General features: G+C 42.9%; 1 protein-coding gene across 1 annotated transcript in view; it reads right to left on the bottom strand.

Annotated features, from left to right (window-relative positions):
• Nucleotides 1-5,649: 5,649 nt before the first annotated feature.
• MTMR7 (myotubularin related protein 7) overlaps nt 5,650-20,811 on the bottom strand; it is a 48,736-nt gene continuing 33,574 nt past the window's right edge. The window contains exons 8-14 of the mRNA XM_056855931.1: nt 19,462-19,571; nt 16,822-16,947; nt 13,874-13,923; nt 11,107-11,307; nt 9,268-9,399; nt 6,925-7,051; nt 5,650-6,060 (exon numbers count right to left, since the gene is read on the bottom strand). Coding sequence (XP_056711909.1) covers nt 5,701-6,060; nt 6,925-7,051; nt 9,268-9,399; nt 11,107-11,307; nt 13,874-13,923; nt 16,822-16,947; nt 19,462-19,571 — 1,106 coding nt within the window. The 3' untranslated portion in view covers nt 5,650-5,700. The remainder of the gene's footprint in view (nt 6,061-6,924; nt 7,052-9,267; nt 9,400-11,106; nt 11,308-13,873; nt 13,924-16,821; nt 16,948-19,461; nt 19,572-20,811) is intronic.

Below are 20,811 nucleotides of genomic sequence, written 5' to 3'. Positions count from 1 at the left end.
GAACACATGGGTAACTGAAACACAGGAAAGAGCAGTATAGCACTTGTGCTTCTCACTTGAAGCTGGGAATGGGAAAGCCGCAAAAAGAATGCAGCAATATCTTTCGAAGATTTCAGTACTTATAAGAAAGTGGGGCGAAAGTACATCTGTTCTAGGTTATGTTAGTACAGCCATGATGAAACGATAGCAGCTCTAACTTAATCCTCTTCTGAGGTGAAATTCACGATACAACACTGAAAATAAAATGAAGGAAATACGCTGTCATAGAAAACATTTTAGATTACCTGCTTATCTTGTGTTTGTAGAATGATGTCATCATTCTTATAAAGAATGATTAGGTCGTTCATATTACCTTATAGGCAATTATATTCTTGAACCCCATGTGTCAGTGGCAATTTAATGATAAACGTAAACTTTTGGAATAGGCCATTTCCCCCTTAATTTTGCGACCTAGTAAACTTCCTTTTACTGGTAAAGTTGTAAAGGCCTTTGAAAACTTTACATAGGGATAGCTGCATTTACAGATTTGAACTTCAGATTTCATGAATGGGGAAAACAGCTGCAGTGTTCCGTTTCACACTAGTTAGGGAACACATCTTGATAATACTGAGTCTTGAACTGGAAATAGTCTGATGAAACAAATATTGCTTCATGTGTCACTTAAACTGTGCTACTAGCAGTGTATTGCTTTGTGGTTCTTCTGTCTTTTTACCCCTTTCCTGGCAAGTCATGTGGAATTTTTTTAATTGGGGAAGGTAAAGACATAAACACCCATTTTTTATTCAGTTGTGATTTATATTCTTCTGTAAAATCTTCCCTTATTACTCCATTGATTTCACACTTTCCTGTTTGTTCTCACAACTGTCATTTAATCTGACTGTTGTCTGGTAACGATAAGGCTGTGACTTTCTTTAGTTTATTATTTAACGGCCACTTTGAAGAAACGCCGAAAGTTATAAGCAAGTTACGCCTAAATGCTTATTTTCATACAGGCGCTCTTTTTAAACTGGAGCTGGGGGAGGCATGGTGGTGTTATATTTAATCTACATCTTGCCATGCATCTCAGCTACTTTGTGCTGCTGGTGCCCTGTGTCGAACAGCCCAGTTTATGGGTTTGCGGGTTCTGTACCCATAGTTGTCACAGTGCACTTGACAGAAGGGTCCATGTGCTCCAGGCTCCTGGTGAAACACTGAATCTATATACTTTCCAAGGTCAGATGAAGATTTTTCTATTGTTTTTTTATTATTTCAAAGTATTTTCATTAAGATTTATATTTTGTGCCTCGTGGCTTTTCCAAAATTGATCAGGAAATTTGTTTTTTTGTCTTATTTAAATTAGTGTACGTGTGAATGGGGTACGAGAAAACAACCTAAGTACCAAGTACAGTGATTGGCTGAAAGCTTTCATGCATCAGATCCATGAGTCCTTCACACAAGGATTATCCCTTGTGGTTGTGTGTGTCCCTGTTGCCCTTAAATGGCTTGGAGGGGTGGGAGAGTCAGCTTGCATAGTTACTTTTAACAGGGGATTTCCCTTGGGGCTAACAGATCTGTAGGCTTTGGGTGAAAGGCGAGCCCCTCTGATGGGTCCCACCAGTGCAATCTCAGGATTCTATAAGCCAGAGGCAGTCAGTGGGAAGAAGCACTTTTTACTCTTGACAGATCGCATACATTCTCAGTACAGAGCTTGCAAATGGCTAGTTTTGTTAAATGTATACATCTGCTCATCAAAAATGTTATAATTGGCCAGGGATCCTGGAGGGTTTTTTTTGACCATCTTCTGGGTGTGGAGTAGGGGTCACTGGGGGTGGGGGAAAATAGTTGAGCATTTCTTGTGCAGGGGGTTGGACTACATGGCCCTGGTGGTCCCTTCCAACTCTATGATTCTATGAATTCAGATCTGAGCAGAATTTCTTCTCCTTTAGTGTGGGGGGGACATCCTCCTCCTCTAGGATATGCCTCCTACTCACTCCAAGGTAGGGTTTATACAAATTATTGATGCCTGAGAGGACTGCTAGGAGGCAGACCTCCCTCAGTCAGAAAGCCCTGCCCTCTTCCTCCTCCTCTTGACTTTCAAGGTTGACTCAGCCTTCCATCCTTCCAAGGTTAGTAAAATGAGTACTCAGCTTGCTGGGGGTAAAGTGTAGCCGACTGGGGAAGGCAATGGCAAACCACCCCATCAACATAGTCTGCCTAGTAAACTTGATGTGACGTCCCCCATGGGTCAGTAATGACCCGGTGCTTGCACAGGGGACTATATTTACCTTTTTATCAGGGATGCAACATAGCCCCTTCGGCACTGGATCAGAAGTTCCTGCCAAACTGATTCTAATCTAATGCTTAAGGGCATTAGTTCGTGTGGTACGCACAAAGCCGATCAGTGATGCCATTAATTGCCTTCAAGTTGTCCAGTGTGGCATCTAAATATAGTGTGGATTCTTCCCAGTCTCGTAACAGGTAAAAATGTATGGGCTATACAGCAAATGAAGTTGGAATGTTATCTTACCAGTATTTCTTGAGTGCTGAAGTTGGAATCAAGCTGGGATGCAAAATTATTGCAAAGTATAGTTTGAAACCACCAAAGTTTGAAATTCACAGCCTTATAATCAAGGACTTTGTCATGCCACTCAGTTTAGCTCCAACTTTTTAAGAAATGTTTTCCAGAATTACTTTATTTCTAGAAGTACATAAATAGCACGTCACATTTGTATAAGCTTCATTGCCATCTGTATCCTGGTCCAGTTTGTGTGGGAGCAGCTGGGTGGGAAACTGCTCTGTCAACAAACAGCTCTTCCTGTGTGTGCTGACACCTTCCAAAAAGGTTAATCTTCAGTAGAGATGTAAAATTTCTGCAAATTTTTAAACCGGAAGGGGGGGCCATTCTGAAATGTATATACCCTTAAGATCAGTGCTTATGTGATCATATGCTGCAGTGCTCTTGCACCTTTGGAGTTTTGCACCCCTACTGAGCGCTGACCATGGCCATTTGTGTTGCACAACCATCTTATGGCTCTCTTAATTTTGCTGACACAGAACATTTTCCAACATGGTTTCCTTGTTAAGAATATAGTTAAGGTTACTGGTTTACACCCCTAAAAGAGGTGTTCTGTAACCCCATTTTGAATCATCCCATTACATCATAGTACAGTCAGCACGTTCACAGGGCGACTGCACAACCTTAGACAGCTCTTATCTAGTGACCTTGTTCTGAGTACAGAGCTGAAAAATGTGACTATCTTACAGGAATACAGAAAAACCCATTTTCCTGATAACAAGTATTGCAGGTTAGACATCAGCATTACAGTGTGGCTTCTGCAACCTTCATCTTTCTTTACTTCTGAGGTCTATATGGGATTCCAATGGGCAAATATCTATTTTTACCATTTCCCATGACATCAGCAGGTCCCCGTCCTGAGCCTGCCGACTCTTTCCCACCCAGCCACGGAATCACCCACCCCCTTCCCACCAAGGAGAGCCCACCGGCATCTCGTTCCCCTTCCTGACATTCCCCCCCTCCCCCAATGAAGGGCTGCCTCCCGTGCATCTTGGCCTCTGGTTTCTTTCACATGGGATGTGGGGCATCGGGATGGGGAGACCAGGGTCCAGGTGAGGGGCTAACTGCATAAGGGCAGGGGGAGGGGAGATGCTCTGGCTGCTGCTCCGAGAAACAGCAATTTGGCATGCGCCATGGGTCACCTCTAGCTCTAAGTTTTAATGTGGTTGAGGAATGTAACCTTAGTCGAAACATTTAACTGCACTGCTAGTTTTCTAAAGGCACTAGATATTCATTGTATTTCAGGATGATATTCAATTAAACAAAGCAGCAGGGAACCAACAATAAGTAATGGTAAGAACAAAGCCCCCCTATGACCTGAAGGCAACATGAACCACTCAGCTGGTTCTAGGCTAGTCCTGCTCCAGCATCCAATCCCCTTTCCGAGGAGGGATGGGATACTGTAGGGATGCGCCGCAGGAGAGACTTCAGATCTGCCTCCGGGAGAGCGCAGCGATATTCCGGGTCTGCCTCAAGTACAAGCCCGGACAGTTTGAAGGGTAGCTCTCTGGTAGTATAGCAGAGTGGCTTAGCTCTTCCTCCAGGAGAGAGCAGAGTACCCGATGGTTAGGCCTGTCTCTGGTAATGAGCAGGCCTTGTACTGTTTAGTCTGACCCTTGAGAAAGGGCAAGCTAGTGTGGGTGGAATCCTGTGGGTGTGTGAGGGTCCAACCAAGGGACCAGCCTGTAAAAGCCTGTTTGTGCCTGAAAGCATGAAAAAGAATTCAAGTCACCTTCTGAAACCATTAACTACCTTAAATTTATATGCCTCTGCCAGGTTTCTCTTCTGGCCATCCGGAGACCATTGCTGCTGATCTGATCCATGAAACCAACCTGTAAATAAGTACATCTTCTGTGTTGTTCATACACAGTTCCTGCCTCAGTGATCTCCATCATCTCCTTGTGCACAAAACTTGCCTCATGGCAGAGAACCCAAAGCCTGTACACTTGCTACCTTAAAAACACCTGGTAACTGAAGGGAAGGCTTGTAGTTTAAAACAAACCTAGTTCCCAAAAAACCGTAGGAAGCTGTGTGAATCCCCTCAGTTGGTAGAAAACGCCTGTCGCGTACCCCAATTAAACAGTTAAAGATCATGCTAGAACAAGCACATACGTGTACAGGATTTATTTTTTAAAAGTTACATCCATTTACAGACATATTGGTTTGACGGCATTAGAAATCTGAGTGGAGAGTTGGTTAAATTCTAATGCAATGGTATTTAAAGGCCACAATGTGTGTAGGCGAACCTACAAAATGGCCAGTGAGGTGGTAAGGGGAGAAATCTTACTCTCTAATACATGAGAAAAGCACCACATACAAGTAGGGGAGAGAAGACTGGTACAGTAATATGAAATTGCTTTGCTGAAGCTTTGTATACAGGTCAGTGTTTTTCTCCTTATAGCAATATTACTATCTTCACACATCTGTTTAAGTTGATCTACTAGTCATTTCCTTGGCCCCCTAGGAAGTTTCGTTCTTTAGGTGTGCAAAGGGATCTTTACCAGATGTGCTACAATTTTTAAGATTTTTTGAGGAAGGTTGAGTGGCATAAAATAGAGACATGCTTATAGTGCTGATATGAAATTGGTCATATCTCAACATCCAATAAGATAAATCCAGGAATTTTTAAACTGATTCAATGTTTTACCTTTAGCAAAAAATTTGAGTGGCAAACTACTAAATCTGCTATTATTTTTTGGTGGGTTTTTTTGACATGATTTATATAATTCTTTTGGCATGAATGCTTCTTTAGCCTTTTTGGATGGGTGACGTTGCTTACTAAACCAATAATATGAATAAATAATTGTAATCTATAATTACAATTATTGTAATAATATGAATAAATATTTGTAAGTTAAATATAAAGCATTCATTCTGTACAACTCTGCAAAGGATCCAGGAAAGATGAAGCAATTCAGTAAACACATGAATGTTCTAAATGTGAGAGATGACTTCCCATTTTATTTATTAATCGTTTTTATATTCTGCCTTCCCCAGCAAGCCAGGCTCAGGGCGGCTATGACGTTCCAGCTTATGACTTCATGACATCTGGCTTCCTATTGACTTGCATGATTGCACAGCTCCCTTTCTTTGGACTTTTTTTTTCTAAAATAGACAGTCTTATCACCCGCTGGCCACCTGCTGTTTCAGACAGTGAGACAAACAGCTTCATCTGAATCACGATCTTTGGCACTTTCCTCACTGGGCAAACAACCTCCTCCACTCGGGGATCGACAGCTCATATCCTCCACACCTGATTCCTGATCGCTATTGGCTGAAAGATCTGGATCCGAGCTTTTCAGGTTATCTTGTGTAAGAATCAGGGCTGAATCTTCGTCTCCCTGAGAAGGACTCCGAGAGGGAAATGACTTCAGATTACCAATATAATCCTGGGGGGTGTTCGCTATGCTGTCGTTAGAGGTAGAAAGCTGTAACTCGTTGATTCCATTTTGCTGCTGTGTCATCCGACCGTTATTTAATCGCACTTTTGTAATCTTTGCCAATCGCTGCAAGATGAGAAACAAGAATTCATTCCCCTAGTTAGCATTTACATAACTTTAGTAACATGTATACAGTAGAGGGAACCTGTACAATAATGGCGACTGCATTGGAAGAGGCGGTTACAGAGGTAAAAGTGAGTCAAACGTCCAGCGGCGATTTAGAAGTCAGCCTGGTTTGTCCAGGCAACATATCTTTAACCTAAGAAATTTATTCCCCACCCCCCACCCCCGCTTTATGAGGCTCATTTTTGGTGGGCTCTTTTTCATGTTTGGAATGGGAACCCATCTGGCAGAAGAACATCCTGTTTTCAACAGCCACAACCACGTATGAGACAAACCTCGGATCTCCAGCATGGTGTAGTGGTTAAGAGTTGTGTTTTGGAGCAGTGGACTCTACTCTTGAGAACCGGGTTTGATTTCCCACTCCTCCACATGAGCGGCAGAAGCTAATCTAGTGAACTGGGTTGGTTTCCCCACTCCTACACATAAAGCTAGCTGGGGGACCTTGGGCTAGTCACAGCTCTCTTAGAGCTCTCTGAGCCCCACCTACCTCACAGGGTGTCTGTTGTGGGGAGGGGAAGGGAAGGTGATTGTAAGCCAGTTTGAGTCTTAAGTGGTAGAGGAAGTCAGAATATAAAAACCAACTCCTCTTCTTCCTCATCTCTCTTTGTGGCCTGCCTGGTGCAGAGGCAGTCCTCTGCTACACAGCACTTCCCTCTTCCTTTGGCCCATTGAAAGACACTGATCTGGCTTGAATGGTAGCTCCTAGCACTGAAGGAACACACTCCACAGTGGAAAATCATCCCACAATGGAAAAGTCCACTGCTCAAGCGGAAGCAAGGCTTAGGATTCCATCCCAAGGATTCATACCTCTTCTAGGACTACCAGTTCTTCTTCTAATTGCTGTGTTTCTTCTTTTACTGCCATAAGGTATTCTGTCACAGACTGCCGAGGATGGAGACCTTTTTCAAAACGGTTGTACATTCCACTCCAGAACCTGGAAAGAAAACATACATAAATATGCAAGAATGAAAAAAGGTTACACAAGGAATGACAGCACTAGAAATAAATAGAGGAGGAAGACGTTCTCACACTCAGATTTTAAATTGGAGGTCTGCCAAGTATCTGGAGGGGAAAATGTCCTGTCCCTTTAAACAGAGGCTTAATAGGATACTTACCTCCATGCCATGAAAAGCTTCAGCTGCCCATTTACACACATTAAGCTTCTATTAAAGAGAGAGGCCATTTTTCTCCAGGCCCGTTGGCCACCCTATTGGGATGTGAACATTCTTCAGGATCACTGTATTGCACACACAAAAACCCCTGTCCAAATTGAATTGGAGGAAGTGGACACACACACACACACTCTTCTGTATGCTCAGTCTGGATCCTCCGTTGAAATGAACTGAGTAGCACATGAAGTATATCCACATACAGTATGCACTGCTGTACAAATATTCATAGGAAATACACTTGTGTACTATTTTAAACCTTTTTCTTAGAATCCTAGAATCATAGAGTTGGAAGGGACCACCAGGGTCATCTAGTTCAACCCCCTGCACAATGCAGGAAATTAACAACAACCTCCCCCCACATCCCCAGTGATAATGAGCTCTTAACTCATACCCTGCCAGAAAATATTTTTGTTAGTCTTTAAGGTGCTATTGGACTCTTGCTCTTTTCTACTACAATGAGCTCTTAACTGTCAGTGAGTTTTTTAGACATTCATTGTAGCTACTGTTGTAATTTTGGAAAGGATTTAGAAAGTTTTTGCATAATTGACTCACCACAGAAACATTTGGTTTTGGCTCTACCGAAAAGCACCCAGGCAGTGAACCTATTTCTATATTAAACAGGTTTGTAATGTATATGAAGAAGAATTCTTGCTGGAAACCAGATGATAGAAGTTTCACAAGTTTCAGAAAGTATGTAATGGCTGTGATCGGGAGTGTAAGCCTTCCATCACCAATCGCATACCCCCAAATGATCTAGTGCTAAAACCAAGAGGACAAAACACCTAAATCTATAGGCCAACATTTCTCTACATAGCCTTGATCAACCAGTCCCCTTCTATGCCTGTTCCTCTGTCCTCTGTGTAAACAGATGTTTGCTGCTAAATAACCATTCTCCATTACGATGCAAACAGAAGTCATTTCTGAGAACGGAGTACGTTGCAACAAGTACTGGGAATGGCTTGGATGAGCCTGTCCTAACCTGTTGCTTAATTCCTCCAGTTACATGTGGTCAGAAGTTGACTGCATGCTCATAAGCAGATCAGTGGCTGAGTTAAGTAACAATCGGACGTGGATTCAGAATGGAGCAGTCTCGTAAGGGCTTGAGAAGTTATTTTAAGACACGCTGTAAAACGATAAGTGCTAATGGTAGCAGTTGATGGATTATTTATTTCTTTGCCGAACCTAAGATCGCTTCAGACATACACCTGGCTTAAAATTTGTCTTGAATGTAATTTTTCTTACTTTAGTAAAGGAGACAATAAACAACATAAAAGCCCTTCTAATGAAAAGTGAGGGATAATGCTAAATTTTGCCCCCACGTACACAAAGCAGGAATTTCAGTTTGCAATTATATAAACTGCTCTAACCACTGGGGGTGGGTGGTAAATGACTGTAAATGCACTTTTAATACATTTACAACTAGATGCACTTGTTTCAATGTATCCAAAAGCTACATTAATACTTTCATTGCTTGTTGGGACTTTGCCGTTCATAATTTAGTGACTCTTTATTTTATTATTGTGACTCTTGTTGAGTGTTCTGTGAAGTGGGATACAAATAAATTTAGAAGAGAAGAAGACGAAGAGTTGGGTTTTTATACCCCACTTTTCTCTACCTTAAGGAGTCTCAAAGTAGCTTATAATCACCTTCCTTTCCCCCTCCCCCCCACAACAGGCATCTTGTGAGGTAGGTGAGGCTGAGAGAGAGTTCTGAGAGAACTGTGACTAGCCCAAGGTCACCCAGCAGGCTTCATGTGGAGGAGTGGGGAATCAAACCCAGTTCTCCAGATTAGAGTCCGCCACTCTTAACCACTACGCCACTTAGTAAGTTAGTTAATGAACGAACAAATAAATAAAAGTGGAATTTTTATTGCATTACTATCTTTCTATACACTGGTATGAAGCACCAAATATGAGCAGTAGCATTTTATCCTAATACTTCCAGGTAAAGAACATCCAAAAACAAGAACCTCACTTACTTATAAACAAAATGCCAAGGAGCCGACTGAGGATTTAAGGTCCTGTTATGGTCTTCTCTATACAGAGGATTCACATAGTCAGCACGATTCTTCCACAAATGAGCCCAAAGCGAGTATGTCCGTTCTTGAATCCTGAAAGTTTAAAATGCCAGTTCTGTGAACTGCTTTGCTAGACCTCTTCCCTCCAAAATCCAGAGGTGCAAGTAAACTGAGAGAGTAAGTCTGTGGCCATTTCTGCAGGGTCAATTTTGAAGAGCGCTCAAAGCTCTTTTTTTAAATGTGACCTTTAAAATGACTATTCAGGGTCCCAATGCAAAAGGAGAAATTCCACCACCACACACACACTCGCCTGCTCCTTGTTTGCATAGCCATTAGCAATCGCTGGTTGCACAGCTAACACGCAGCTGTGATTTTGCAGGTTTCCTTGAGGGGATTCTTTGCGGCGGAGCAAACACAAAAGGTTGCTCTTAAGTAATGTGAAGTAGGTATGCGCCAGCTTCACAGTGACTTCCTGAATGATGGTTCACCATGAAAAACTTAAAAAAAAAATATGCGGGGCAATTCAGCCTGGAATGCGCTGCTAATAACCAAGCATAAATAGCCTGTATTTAGGACGGCTAGAATTAACATGGCCCTGACCTGGATGGCCCAGGCTAGCCTGATCTCGTCAGATCTCAGAAGCTAAGCAGGGTCAGCCCTGGTTAGTATTTGGATGGGAGACCATCAAGGAAGTCCAGGGTTGCTGCGCAGAGGAAGGAACTGGCAAACCACCTCTGTAAGTCTGTTGCCATGAAAACCCCAAAAAGGGGATTGCCATAAGTCGGCTGCGACTTGAAGGCACTTTACACACACAGAATTAACATGCTCTGGATCGGATACATTTGGCTGTTTAGGGAAAAAATCAGCTTCTCAGCCACTTAGAAAAACAACATTTAAAGGACCTCTGTTAGAATGTGAATGAATGAACATCCTGTATTCAGACAGGTTAGGAATGTAAAGTTGAACTTCAATCAAGGTAATCAACAGTAGTGACAGGGAATGGAAAGCAATGTCTATCTCACACTTGACCTGTATTTCCTATAGCTACATCTAGGGATGACCCAAGAGATATGGACATGCTGGCCTACCAGATCTTTGCACTCATTTGGTCCACAGCTATGCCATCTCTTCTCAAGACCTGGCCATGCGGTCTCCCCCCACTTCCCCCTCAAAAATGGCTATGATGCCTCCCTTTAATGTGGAGGGATTTAAAGCAACCTTCACATGACACATGTAACATGAAAACCATCTGGTCATATCTAAACAATTATCTTAACATTGGCTTTTAGGGCGGCCCACTGCCTGGAGACAGAAATCTGTCTTGTCCCTTTAATAGGGCTTAACAGGATGCTATCCACCAGGTGATATTTACCTCCATACCATAAAAAGCTTCAGCTGCTCGTTTCCACACATTAACCTCTATTAAAGGGATAATAATTTTTTTCTTCAGGCCTATTGGCAACTCTACTGGCTTTCTATCATCCCCTCTACAGGGAAGGGGAAGGAGAAAAGATTTCTCACACATTTCAAACATCCAGGTTGGACTGCAATCCCTAGGATAAATCATGGCAATTAAACAAGTGAGAATGAACCAGTAAAAGCTCATTCTTTTACTGTTTGCGAGGAAAGCATGTTGACGAAGGCCACCATCACACCGAGATGGCAACATTATAATCAAGAAAAGGCAGCAGGGGGGAAATTTCCACGGGCTTTGTAGCCCCCCATTCCTCAAAGTGCTTTGCAATGATAAAGCAGTGTAAAGGGGTGTATGCTTATGGTTTAAAGGAATGTCCGCCTTACTTCAGCTCTCGCCTCTCCTTCTGATTGTTGCAGAGAAAATTCCCAAATTGGCAGGAATAGATGTGATGCTGTAGGTGGATTAGGAAGCTTTCGTTGAACTCAAAGGCACAAGGAAATTGTTCCATCAGTTGCCACACACACTCAATGAACTGGTCAATAACTGGAGAGATCTCTTTTGGATCGCCGTCTAAATTGCCATACCTAAAACAATCCCACAATAAAAGTCAGTTCCTAATATGGAACGATACATAAAAAATTAATAGGATCAAATGTTTAAATTTCAGATTAATATATTTTTTAAGTGTTTTTTTATTATTTATATATTTGGGAGGGTACAAAAAGGAAAAAAGGGGGAAAGGTAAAACGTTATATATATATATATAAAAACAATACAATATAGCATTTTTCATTGGATAATAAACTCAGATAGAACTAGAATTTTAGTCAGTTGTCATACTTTGTGATATATTCTCTAAATTAAGAAATAATTGTAATATGGCATTCAGTTAGTCTACTTATGCCACGTTGGTATTCTATCATGTAAAAGTCTAAAAATTAATCAACATTTAATTAAAACATGTTAGATAATACATAGCCTATTATAGATATTTAAGCCAGCGTACTTCATTCAATTAGCTACAATTCATATAAGTATAAAATGATGCCCACTTTTCATCAAATTGCTCTATAGACTCATTAGGCTTTAAATTTAGCTCAAAAGTCATTTAAGCCATACTAGCATATTCCAACAGTTTTTCTTTCCAGTCTTCTATTTCAGATATATGGGTTTGCTTCCAAGTTCTTGCCAGAACCGTTCTGGCTGCAGTTGTAGCATATTTAAAAACGTCATGGAATTTCGAAGACAAGTTTGGTGGCACCATACTGAGTAGATAATATTTGGGGTCAAATGTTATCTTTGCATTTAGTATCAACTGAAGTTCTCGATGGATTCTTTTCCAGTATATTTGTAATTTTGGACATGTCCACCAAACATGAAAATAGGAACCATCCGTGTCTTGGCATTTCCAGCAGGCGCCTCTTTTTCCGGGAGAAGTCATCTGGGAAAGCATATTGGGGATCAAGTACCATCTATAAAATGTTTTATACCAATTTTCTTTCACTTCTTGGCACACAGTATATTTCATTTCAAAAGTGCAAAGTTTTTCCCGTGAATCCATGTTGATCATTTCTCCAAAATTTTGCATCCATTTTATCATGTTGACTTTCACTTGTTCTTCTTCTGTGTCGTATTTCAGGAGGAGTTTATAAATTTTTCCTAGTAAATGAGAGTCACTTTTGGATATCTGCTCAAATTCTGTTGGTTCACGAAATGGCCGAGGATGTAAACAATCTTTTTGTAAGTTGGACCTCAGTTGTAAGTAAGCCAGCCAGTTTAGTTTTTGGAATTTTTCTTGAAGTTTAATTAAGCTTTTAATTTCTCCTGTGGGCTCTATCATATCATTATAAGTAAAATAGACACCCGGTTTCAGTTTGACGTTGTCATGATAAGCTTCGATTGGCGACATTATAGATGGTGGAGAGGGACTTATTCTTTTTTTATATTTTTTCCACACTTTCAGTAACGCCATTTTGATATTGCAATCTTCTGGTGCTTTGTCCTTTTGAATTTTTGTTGTGGAATCCCACAGAACTTTGTGAAAACCTTGTCCGAGGTCCGCTCGTTCTACAATAACATGTCTGTTTTGGGGATATTTTATCCATTCTGTAATCCAGGTTAGACAGGCAGCATAATAATATAATTTAAGATTAGGTAATGCCAATCCTCCTCTTTTCTTTTCGTCTTGTAACACTTTAAATCTAATTCTCGGCTTTTTTGCGTTCCAAACAAATCGGTTAATTTGTTTTTGCCAACTTTCTATTGTTCTGTCAGGGATGTCAATCGGCAAAAATTGGAATAAAAAATTTAGTCTTGGGAGCACATTCATCTTTATCACCGATATCCTTCCCAACCAGGAAATATTCATTTTGGACCATAAACTCAAGTCCCTTTCTATTTCTCCCCAAGTTTTCAGGTAGTTTGTCCTTAGGATTAATATTAAAAGGCTGATTTGGCATCATTTGCCAATATTTCAGAGCCAAAAGCCAGTGTGGTATAGTGGGAAAACAATTGTGTCACATTCCCAAACTTACTTTACCAAAGTAGCAGGAATATAGCTCAAGACAACCAGAGCCCTAATAATGGAAGCCTGGATACTGCCGAAGGTATATTTCATAATTTCTATTCATTCAATGAAGAATGGGAGCTGCATTCTTCATGTCTCACTGCTAGGGTTGCCAGGTCGCTCTTCGCCACTGGCGGGAGGTTTTTGGGGTGGAGCCTGAGGAAATTGGGGTTTGGGGAGGGAAGGGACTTCAATGCCATAGATTCCAATTGTCAAAGCAGCCATTTTCTCCAGGTGAACTGATCTCTATCGGCTGGAGATCAGCTGTAATAGCAGGAGATCTCCAGGTAGTACCTGAAGGTTGGCAACCCTAATCACTGCACCTACCTGCTCACAACACTATAGGCCTCAATCCTGAGGCCTAACACTGCGCTCTCTGCCACCTGTGCATAGCGCAAAAGGGGTAGCCTCAAGAGAGGTTCAAACAGCTCAAAAAACATAACAGTTATGGGAACTGTAGCTGATACAAGCTATGGTCACTAGTCAGAAAACTCTCTTCATTTGATTTCAAATAGCAACCAAGAAGATTGTACTCAAGCTGGTCACAGCAGTGGAAAAAGACTAAATTATCAAACCGTGCTTACCTGTGGTTAAACTTATGACCAAATGAAACCCAATCCTTATCAATTAATACCTAAAACGAGAAAGGGGTATGTAAGTAGGATGCAGCAAAGCTCATGTGAATTTTCAGGCAAGCAGGGGAAAGTTGCAAAATCATCCCCACCGACATGCTCCATTAAGAGATCCATGAATGGGGTTCGCAGCATTGTTTTATTTTTTTACACACTGCATGACGAACAGCAATTCCAGTTAGTACCACAGCACAAGTAGGGCTGCCAGCCCTGCCTCGGCAAATCCTGGGAGATTTTAAGAGAGGGTGGAGTTTGAGGGTAATGCAATGTCACTTATGAGTGACGCTCTAGAAATTATTTTCCCTTAAAGACCATAGAGAAATTGGAACATTCCTACAGTGTAATTATGGAGTGTAATTAAGAGCCCCGAGGCGCAGAGTGTTAAGCTGCAGTACTGCAGTCAAAAGCTCTGCTCACGACCTGAGTTCGATCCCGACGGAAGTTGGTTTCAGGTAGCCGGCTCAAGGTTGACTCAGCCTTCCATCCTTCCGAGGTCGGTCAAATGAGGACCCAGCTTGCTGGGGGTAAAGGGAAGATGACTGGGGAAGGCACTGGCAAACCACCCCGCAAACAAAGTCTGCCTTGGAAACGTCGGGATGTGACATCACCCCACGGGTCAGGAATGACCCGGTGCTTGCACAGGGGACCTTTACCTTTAATTATGGAGACCCATTTTCCAGCCATTTCTCCCCCTTCCGTTCCTCAGTTTAAGGGTTGGGGATTGGGGATGAGGGAAGGGGTTTACCCACCACCGACAGGCAAATGGCAAGTCTAAACCACAAGGGACGGCAGCTCCCCGTGCTACTTTCCCAATCTGAAATGTTCCAAGGGAGCCTCTATCTTCCCCACAAGGACAAGCAAACAAATACCCCTCATTTTCAAACGGTGGGATTCTTGCAGAGTTACTTGATGGAGGGAACGCCAAAGAAGAAAAATCACCGCAGCCCAATCCCATATAGCTGCTTTGGCAATGAGAATGCCAAGAAGGGCTTTGCACTGCCTTTTAGAGTCTGGGGACTATAGCAACAGCTGATCAGTTCTGACCCATCCAAACAAAATTGCCTTCCATCACCACCTTTCTGGAAGCCAGATGCCCTCCTGTCTGTGACTCTCATCCTCACTCCCATCCTCAGCTCCTGGTTTTACAATGAGATTTTAATGTTTCTGGTATGTTTAGATTTTTGTCCTCCTCTATTTTTATATGATATGAGATTGTGTTTATTAACTTCTGCTGCTTAAAATTATAGAGTTGGAAGACACCAGGGTCATCTAGTCCAACTCCCTGCACAATGCAGGAAATCCACAACTACCTCCCCCACCCACACCCCCAGTGACCTCTGCTCCATTCCCAGAAGATGACAACAAAAACCCTCCAGGATCCCTGGCCAATCTGGCCTGGAGGAAAATTGCTTCCTGACCCCAAAGTGGTGATCAGCATTATCCTGGCCATGTAAGGCTACAAGACCCAAACACTGACACAACCCTTCTTGCCTGCCCTCTCATGATCTGCCTAAGTTCACAGAATCAGCATTGCTGTCAGATGGCCATCTAGACTCTGCTTAAAAACCTCCAAAGAAGGAGAGCCCACCACCTCACGAGGAAGCCTGTTCCACTGAGGAACCGCTTTGTCAGAAATTTCTTCTTAATGTTTAGCCGGGGACTCTTTTGATTTAATTTCAACCCATTGTTTCTGCTCCAATCTTCTGGGGCAACAGAAAACAACTTCGCACCATCCTCTATATCAGGGCTTCTTAAACTTTTTCCACTCGCGACCCCTTTTCACCCGAGAAATTTTTACTCGACCCCAGGTACATAGGTATATAAATCAAATATTTACTGATAATAAATAATAAAGAATGTTATTTTTAAACAATTTTTTTGGTATTACTGTTGCCAAATTTTTCACAACCCCCACAACCCCCATATGGGGTTGCGACCCACAGTTTAAGAAGCTTTGCTCTATATGACAGCCCTTCAAGTACTTAAAGATGGTTATCATATCACCTCTCAGTCGCCTCTTCTCCAGGCTAAACATACCACTCTCCTTCAACCTTTCCTCATAGGACTTGGTCTCCAGACCTCTCACCAGCTTCATTGCCCTCCTCTGGACACGTTCCAGTTTGTCTACATCCTTCTTAAATTTTGTTGCCCAAAGCTAAACACAATACTCTAGGTGAGGTCTAACTAGAGCAGAGTAAAGCTTAAATTCTCTTTTTTGCACTATTTTGCTATTTTAAATCATGTGTTTTATGCTTGTTATTGTTCTGAAGTGATCTTGGGCAACCTTTGACGGACAGAATGGGTTACAAATGTAATCTGGAATGGATAATGCCTTGTTGCCTCTTCACCAATGCTTTAACAGGTGTCCAACTGCAGTACTATTATGCTGCAGCAAAATCCAGGGCAACTGTTGCCACAACAGTTCCAAAGGTATAAGCACTGGAGCTAGGGCTAAGTGGGAAGGTGCTGTGGCTCAGTGGTATAGCACATGCTTTGCAAGCAGAAGATCACAGGTTTGATTCCTGGAATCTCCAGTTTTTAAAAAGGACAAAGTAATAGGTGATGTGGAAGACCTCTACCACCTGAGACTACAACAAACCCCTACCAGTCAGAGTAGAAAATACAAACCTTGACATACCAAAGTTCTGACTCCAGGAAAGGCCATTAGTTACATATGTTCATGCAAACCTAGTGCAACATCATGAGTGGTTCTCCAATAATTGGTGTTATGTGTGTTTGTACTAGCACAAAAACACATGCAACCAAGCCACAAGACAGTTGTACCGTTTAAAAATCCTTTCATTTTATGGCAAACGCTTCTATTAACTAAATTAACATTTTGCAGCTACAGAGCACACCACTACCTGAAACCATTTCCCCTGTACAGCAGATCTGCTTACCATAAATCCCTTCATAGTTCTATAATATGGATCAAGCAAAAGGCTTGCCACAGAGCAAACCTGGGAGGTCCGGTCCCAACCATCAGAGCAGTGAACAAGAACACTCACTCCTTCTTCAGCGACAGCCTAAAATAGAGAGGAAGAGGTGAGAATCAGATAATATGGAGCAGATGGTCCCCTTTATGAAATAAACATTACAGAGAGAAGTGTTCACCAAACAGCTGCAAAAACTTTCAATACAGAGAATGTTCCAATCGGCAAGATCGGATATTAAATTCCTGACCCTGATGTGAGAGGGAGTGAAAGCTGTCTTCTCCACTCTCTTCTGAGTATAACCATCTGACCCACCCAATGCCATGATCATCTACACCTGAACCATCTATCCAGGGGCAGAGAGCAGGTTCCAGAACTATATGAACATGGTATGTAACCAAGACTTTACTTTCTACTGGGTGAATGTGGAGGAGCATATGCAAGGCCTTTCATATTCAGTGCCAGTAGTAACTTCTGACAGGTCCACAGGAACATCCTTTCCTGCAGGGTCTATTCATTGCATACAGATTATATTTCATAGATTCATACAGTTGGAAGGGACCACCAGGGTCATCTACTCCAACCCCCTGCTCAATGCAGGAAATTCAGAGCTACCCTTCCACACCCCAGTGACCCATACTTAGGGTGGCCAGGTCCCTCTTTGCCACCGGCGGGAGATTTTTAGGGCGGAGCCTCAGGAGGGCAGGGTTTGGGGAGGGGAGGGACTTCAACGCCATAGAGTTCAACTGTCAAAGCGGGCCATTTTTCTCCAGGTGATCTGATCTCTATCAGCTGGAGATCAGTTGTATTAGCAGGAGATCTCCTGCTACTACCTGGCAGTTGGCAACCCTACCCCTACTCCATGCCCAGAAGGTGGCAAAAAAAAAACCCTCCAGGATCCCTGGACAATGTGGCCTGGAGGAAAATTGCTTCCTGACTCCAAAGTGGCAATCAGCATTACCCTGGGCATGTAAGAAAGGGCCATGAGAGCCAAGCACTGACACAACCCTTCTTGCCCTCTCTCTCATGATCTGCCTAGGTTCATAGAATCAGCATTGCTGACAGATGGCCATCTAGCCTCTGCTTAAAATCCTCCAAAGGAGGAGAGCCCACCACCTCCCGAGGAAGCCTGTTCCACTGGGGAACCGCTCTAACTGTCAGAAAGCCCTTCCTAATGTTCAGCTGAAATCTTCTGATTTAATTTCAACCTGTTTTGCCAGGTTTGCCCCATAGAGGTCCTCACACTTCAGGCTGTCCTTGTCTTTGATTTTTTTAACCAACTATTCATAAGGCACTGCTAAGACATCCTCATCAATCTTGCTCCTCATTTGCCCTCAAAGAACCACTGAAGGCCTAAACCATTTTGTGTCTGCTTCTAGGCAGCTTCCCAGGTATCCAGAACTTTAGCCAAACATTGCAACTTCTATGACCTGAGTAAGGAAAGTGCCTGGCCATGGGCTATGGCTACAGCAAGAAGAAGAAGAAAGAAGAGTTGGTTTTTTTATATGCGGACTTTCTCTACCACTTAAGGAAGAATCAAACCGGCTTACAATCACCTTCCCTTCCCCTCCCCACAACAGACACCCTGTGTGTTGGTGGGGCTGAGAGAGCTCTAAGAGAACTATGACTAGCCCAAGGTCACCCAGCTGGTAGGAGTGTGTGTGTGTGTGGGGGGGGGGGTCTTTACCAAATACCTAGCTCAATTCTGGCAGAGGACAGTGGTAGCACACAAATGACACAATCCATTTCTTACTGGATCACTGGAAGTATTAATGCGAACTTTGGGGGGGAAAAACCAGACGAATGCCACAACAGACCGGAAACAGAGCTACAAGAATGCTATACACTCTTGTTCTTTAGCAGGCAGCCTGTAGGCGTATCTGGAAAGATGCTCCTGCTGAACCACTGATTCTCTTATCTTTTCTCTCAATGACTGGCTTGTCATTTTCTCAGCTCCTTGTAATGGCTGCCAGAGCTTCAGCGCCAAGCACCATTTCTCCTCTTGATAATAGGTGTGCCCTCACAGGCACCGCAATAAAGAAGCCTGGTGGTTAAACATGGAGGTGTCAATAGTCAAAACTAGTGGCAGATAGTAAGGCCAAGTGATGATTCCAGGGGCAGAAGATCAGGATGACGCACGTGGGCCTAAACCCACGATTGCTAGAATAACTCTGTTCCACATTGTACCTGCTGTCACAGAGTCGCTTGTTCTACCTTCTCATGCACTGAAACACAACACATTTGGGGGCCACATTTATTTCTTAAGGCAACAGCAATCAGCCATATTTTCTGCTCCCTGAATCAGCTTGTTCCCGATTTCAGACAGCCAGCATGGTGTAGTGGTTAAGAGCGGTGGACTCCGATGTGGAGAACCAGGTTTGATTCCCCACTCCTCTACATGAGCGGCGGAGGCTATTCTGGTGAACCAGGTTGGTTTCCCCAGTCCTCCACATGAAGCCAGCAGGGTGACCTACCTCACAGGGTGTCTGTTGTGGGGAGGGGAAGGGAAGGTGATTGTAAGCCGGTTTGATTCTCCCTTAAGTGGTGGAGATAGTCAGCATATAAAAACCAGCTCTTCTTCTTCTTCCCAGGAAGTATGTACTGTACCTTTGCAATAAAGATGCCAGCATCCATGATGGCTTTGATGTGCTTTAGCCAACCTGAATTCTCCAGCCCCCAGAGGAAGTCATTCATTGAAGGAGATCTCAGCTCACAGACTGTAAAGTAAGTCATGGTTTCAATACACAAATTAAACATTTGTATTCCGTGGTTTTATACTGCCAGTTCCAACATTCATACCCAGTCCTAAAATACAATATATACAATACAATATATGGAAATGTCTCAAATGTTTCTAAGGGACTAGAGGCTGGTTTGCATAAGCACCTACATTACTTGGTTGCCAAATGAAGACCTCTAAATGTGAATGGGCCACCATGGCTAAAGTCAGAAAATTCTACAGACAGAATTTTCACATCATTGCAAACTCAACGTGGTTAAATGGAGTCAGCTCTATTCACATGCATTACATGCATATGTGTATAATTAAAGTTTTGATTCCTGCCCCCAATGAAAAACAGCCTTCGCAGGCTGCTATTTTGAACAGATGAGAGGCATAGCAGAGGGGCTCTTAACCCTTTCCCCCATTCCAATCTCTGCCCAGCCATTTTTCCTCGTGGCAGGATTAGAGATCCCGAGCTCCACTGGGGGATGGGGAGCTGAGTAGGACTGATTTTGAGCAGAAAAATGGCCAGCAGAAAAAGGGTTATCCCTCCCCCCCACATTGCTTCTCTCCACAAAGTTGCAGCCTTTCAAGGCTGCTTTTCTTTTTAAAAATATTACAGCTTCTTTACACACACAGAGGCATATGACATGAACTTTGCTCCTTTTTGCCAGTCCAGTAAGGGACGTAGGAGGCCTTTTCTTCCATAATATTAGGATCAAGCTGTTAAATCTGATTTATTTGGTGCAGACGACTTTCCTTGTGTTCTTCAGCAATAGAGTTTACCAATTCTGCCTCACTGACAGATAGGGTTGCCAGGTCCCTCTTTGTCACCGGCGGGAGGTTTTTGGTGCAGAGCCTGAGGAGGGTGGGGTTTGGGGAGGGGAGGGACTTCAATGCCATTGAGTCCAATTGCCAAAGCGGCCAATTTCTCCAGGTGATCTGATCTCTATCAGCTGGAGATGAGTTGTAATAGCAGGAGATCTCCAGCTAGTACCTGGAGGTTGGCAACCCTACTGACAGAGCAGATCAGTGCTCCAAATGTCCTGCAACAAAACATGAGACTTTGATATCTATCCTAATGAGGGTTTGTGTGTGCTAGGCAAGGTGCTCGGCTGAATCTAGATGAAGTGCTTCCAGCTAAGGCATCCGTTGCAGCGAAGTCTCATTTTCTCATACTGCAAATGTAACCTGCTGGAAATAAATGTTTTTACATCCAGAAAACTGATTTATAG

This window comes from Euleptes europaea, chromosome 9, assembly GCF_029931775.1.
Source record: "Euleptes europaea isolate rEulEur1 chromosome 9, rEulEur1.hap1, whole genome shotgun sequence".
NCBI lineage: Eukaryota > Metazoa > Chordata > Lepidosauria > Squamata > Sphaerodactylidae > Euleptes > Euleptes europaea.
Note: the sequence above shows the minus strand (reverse complement) of the source record. Positions and strands in the feature narration are given on the sequence as shown.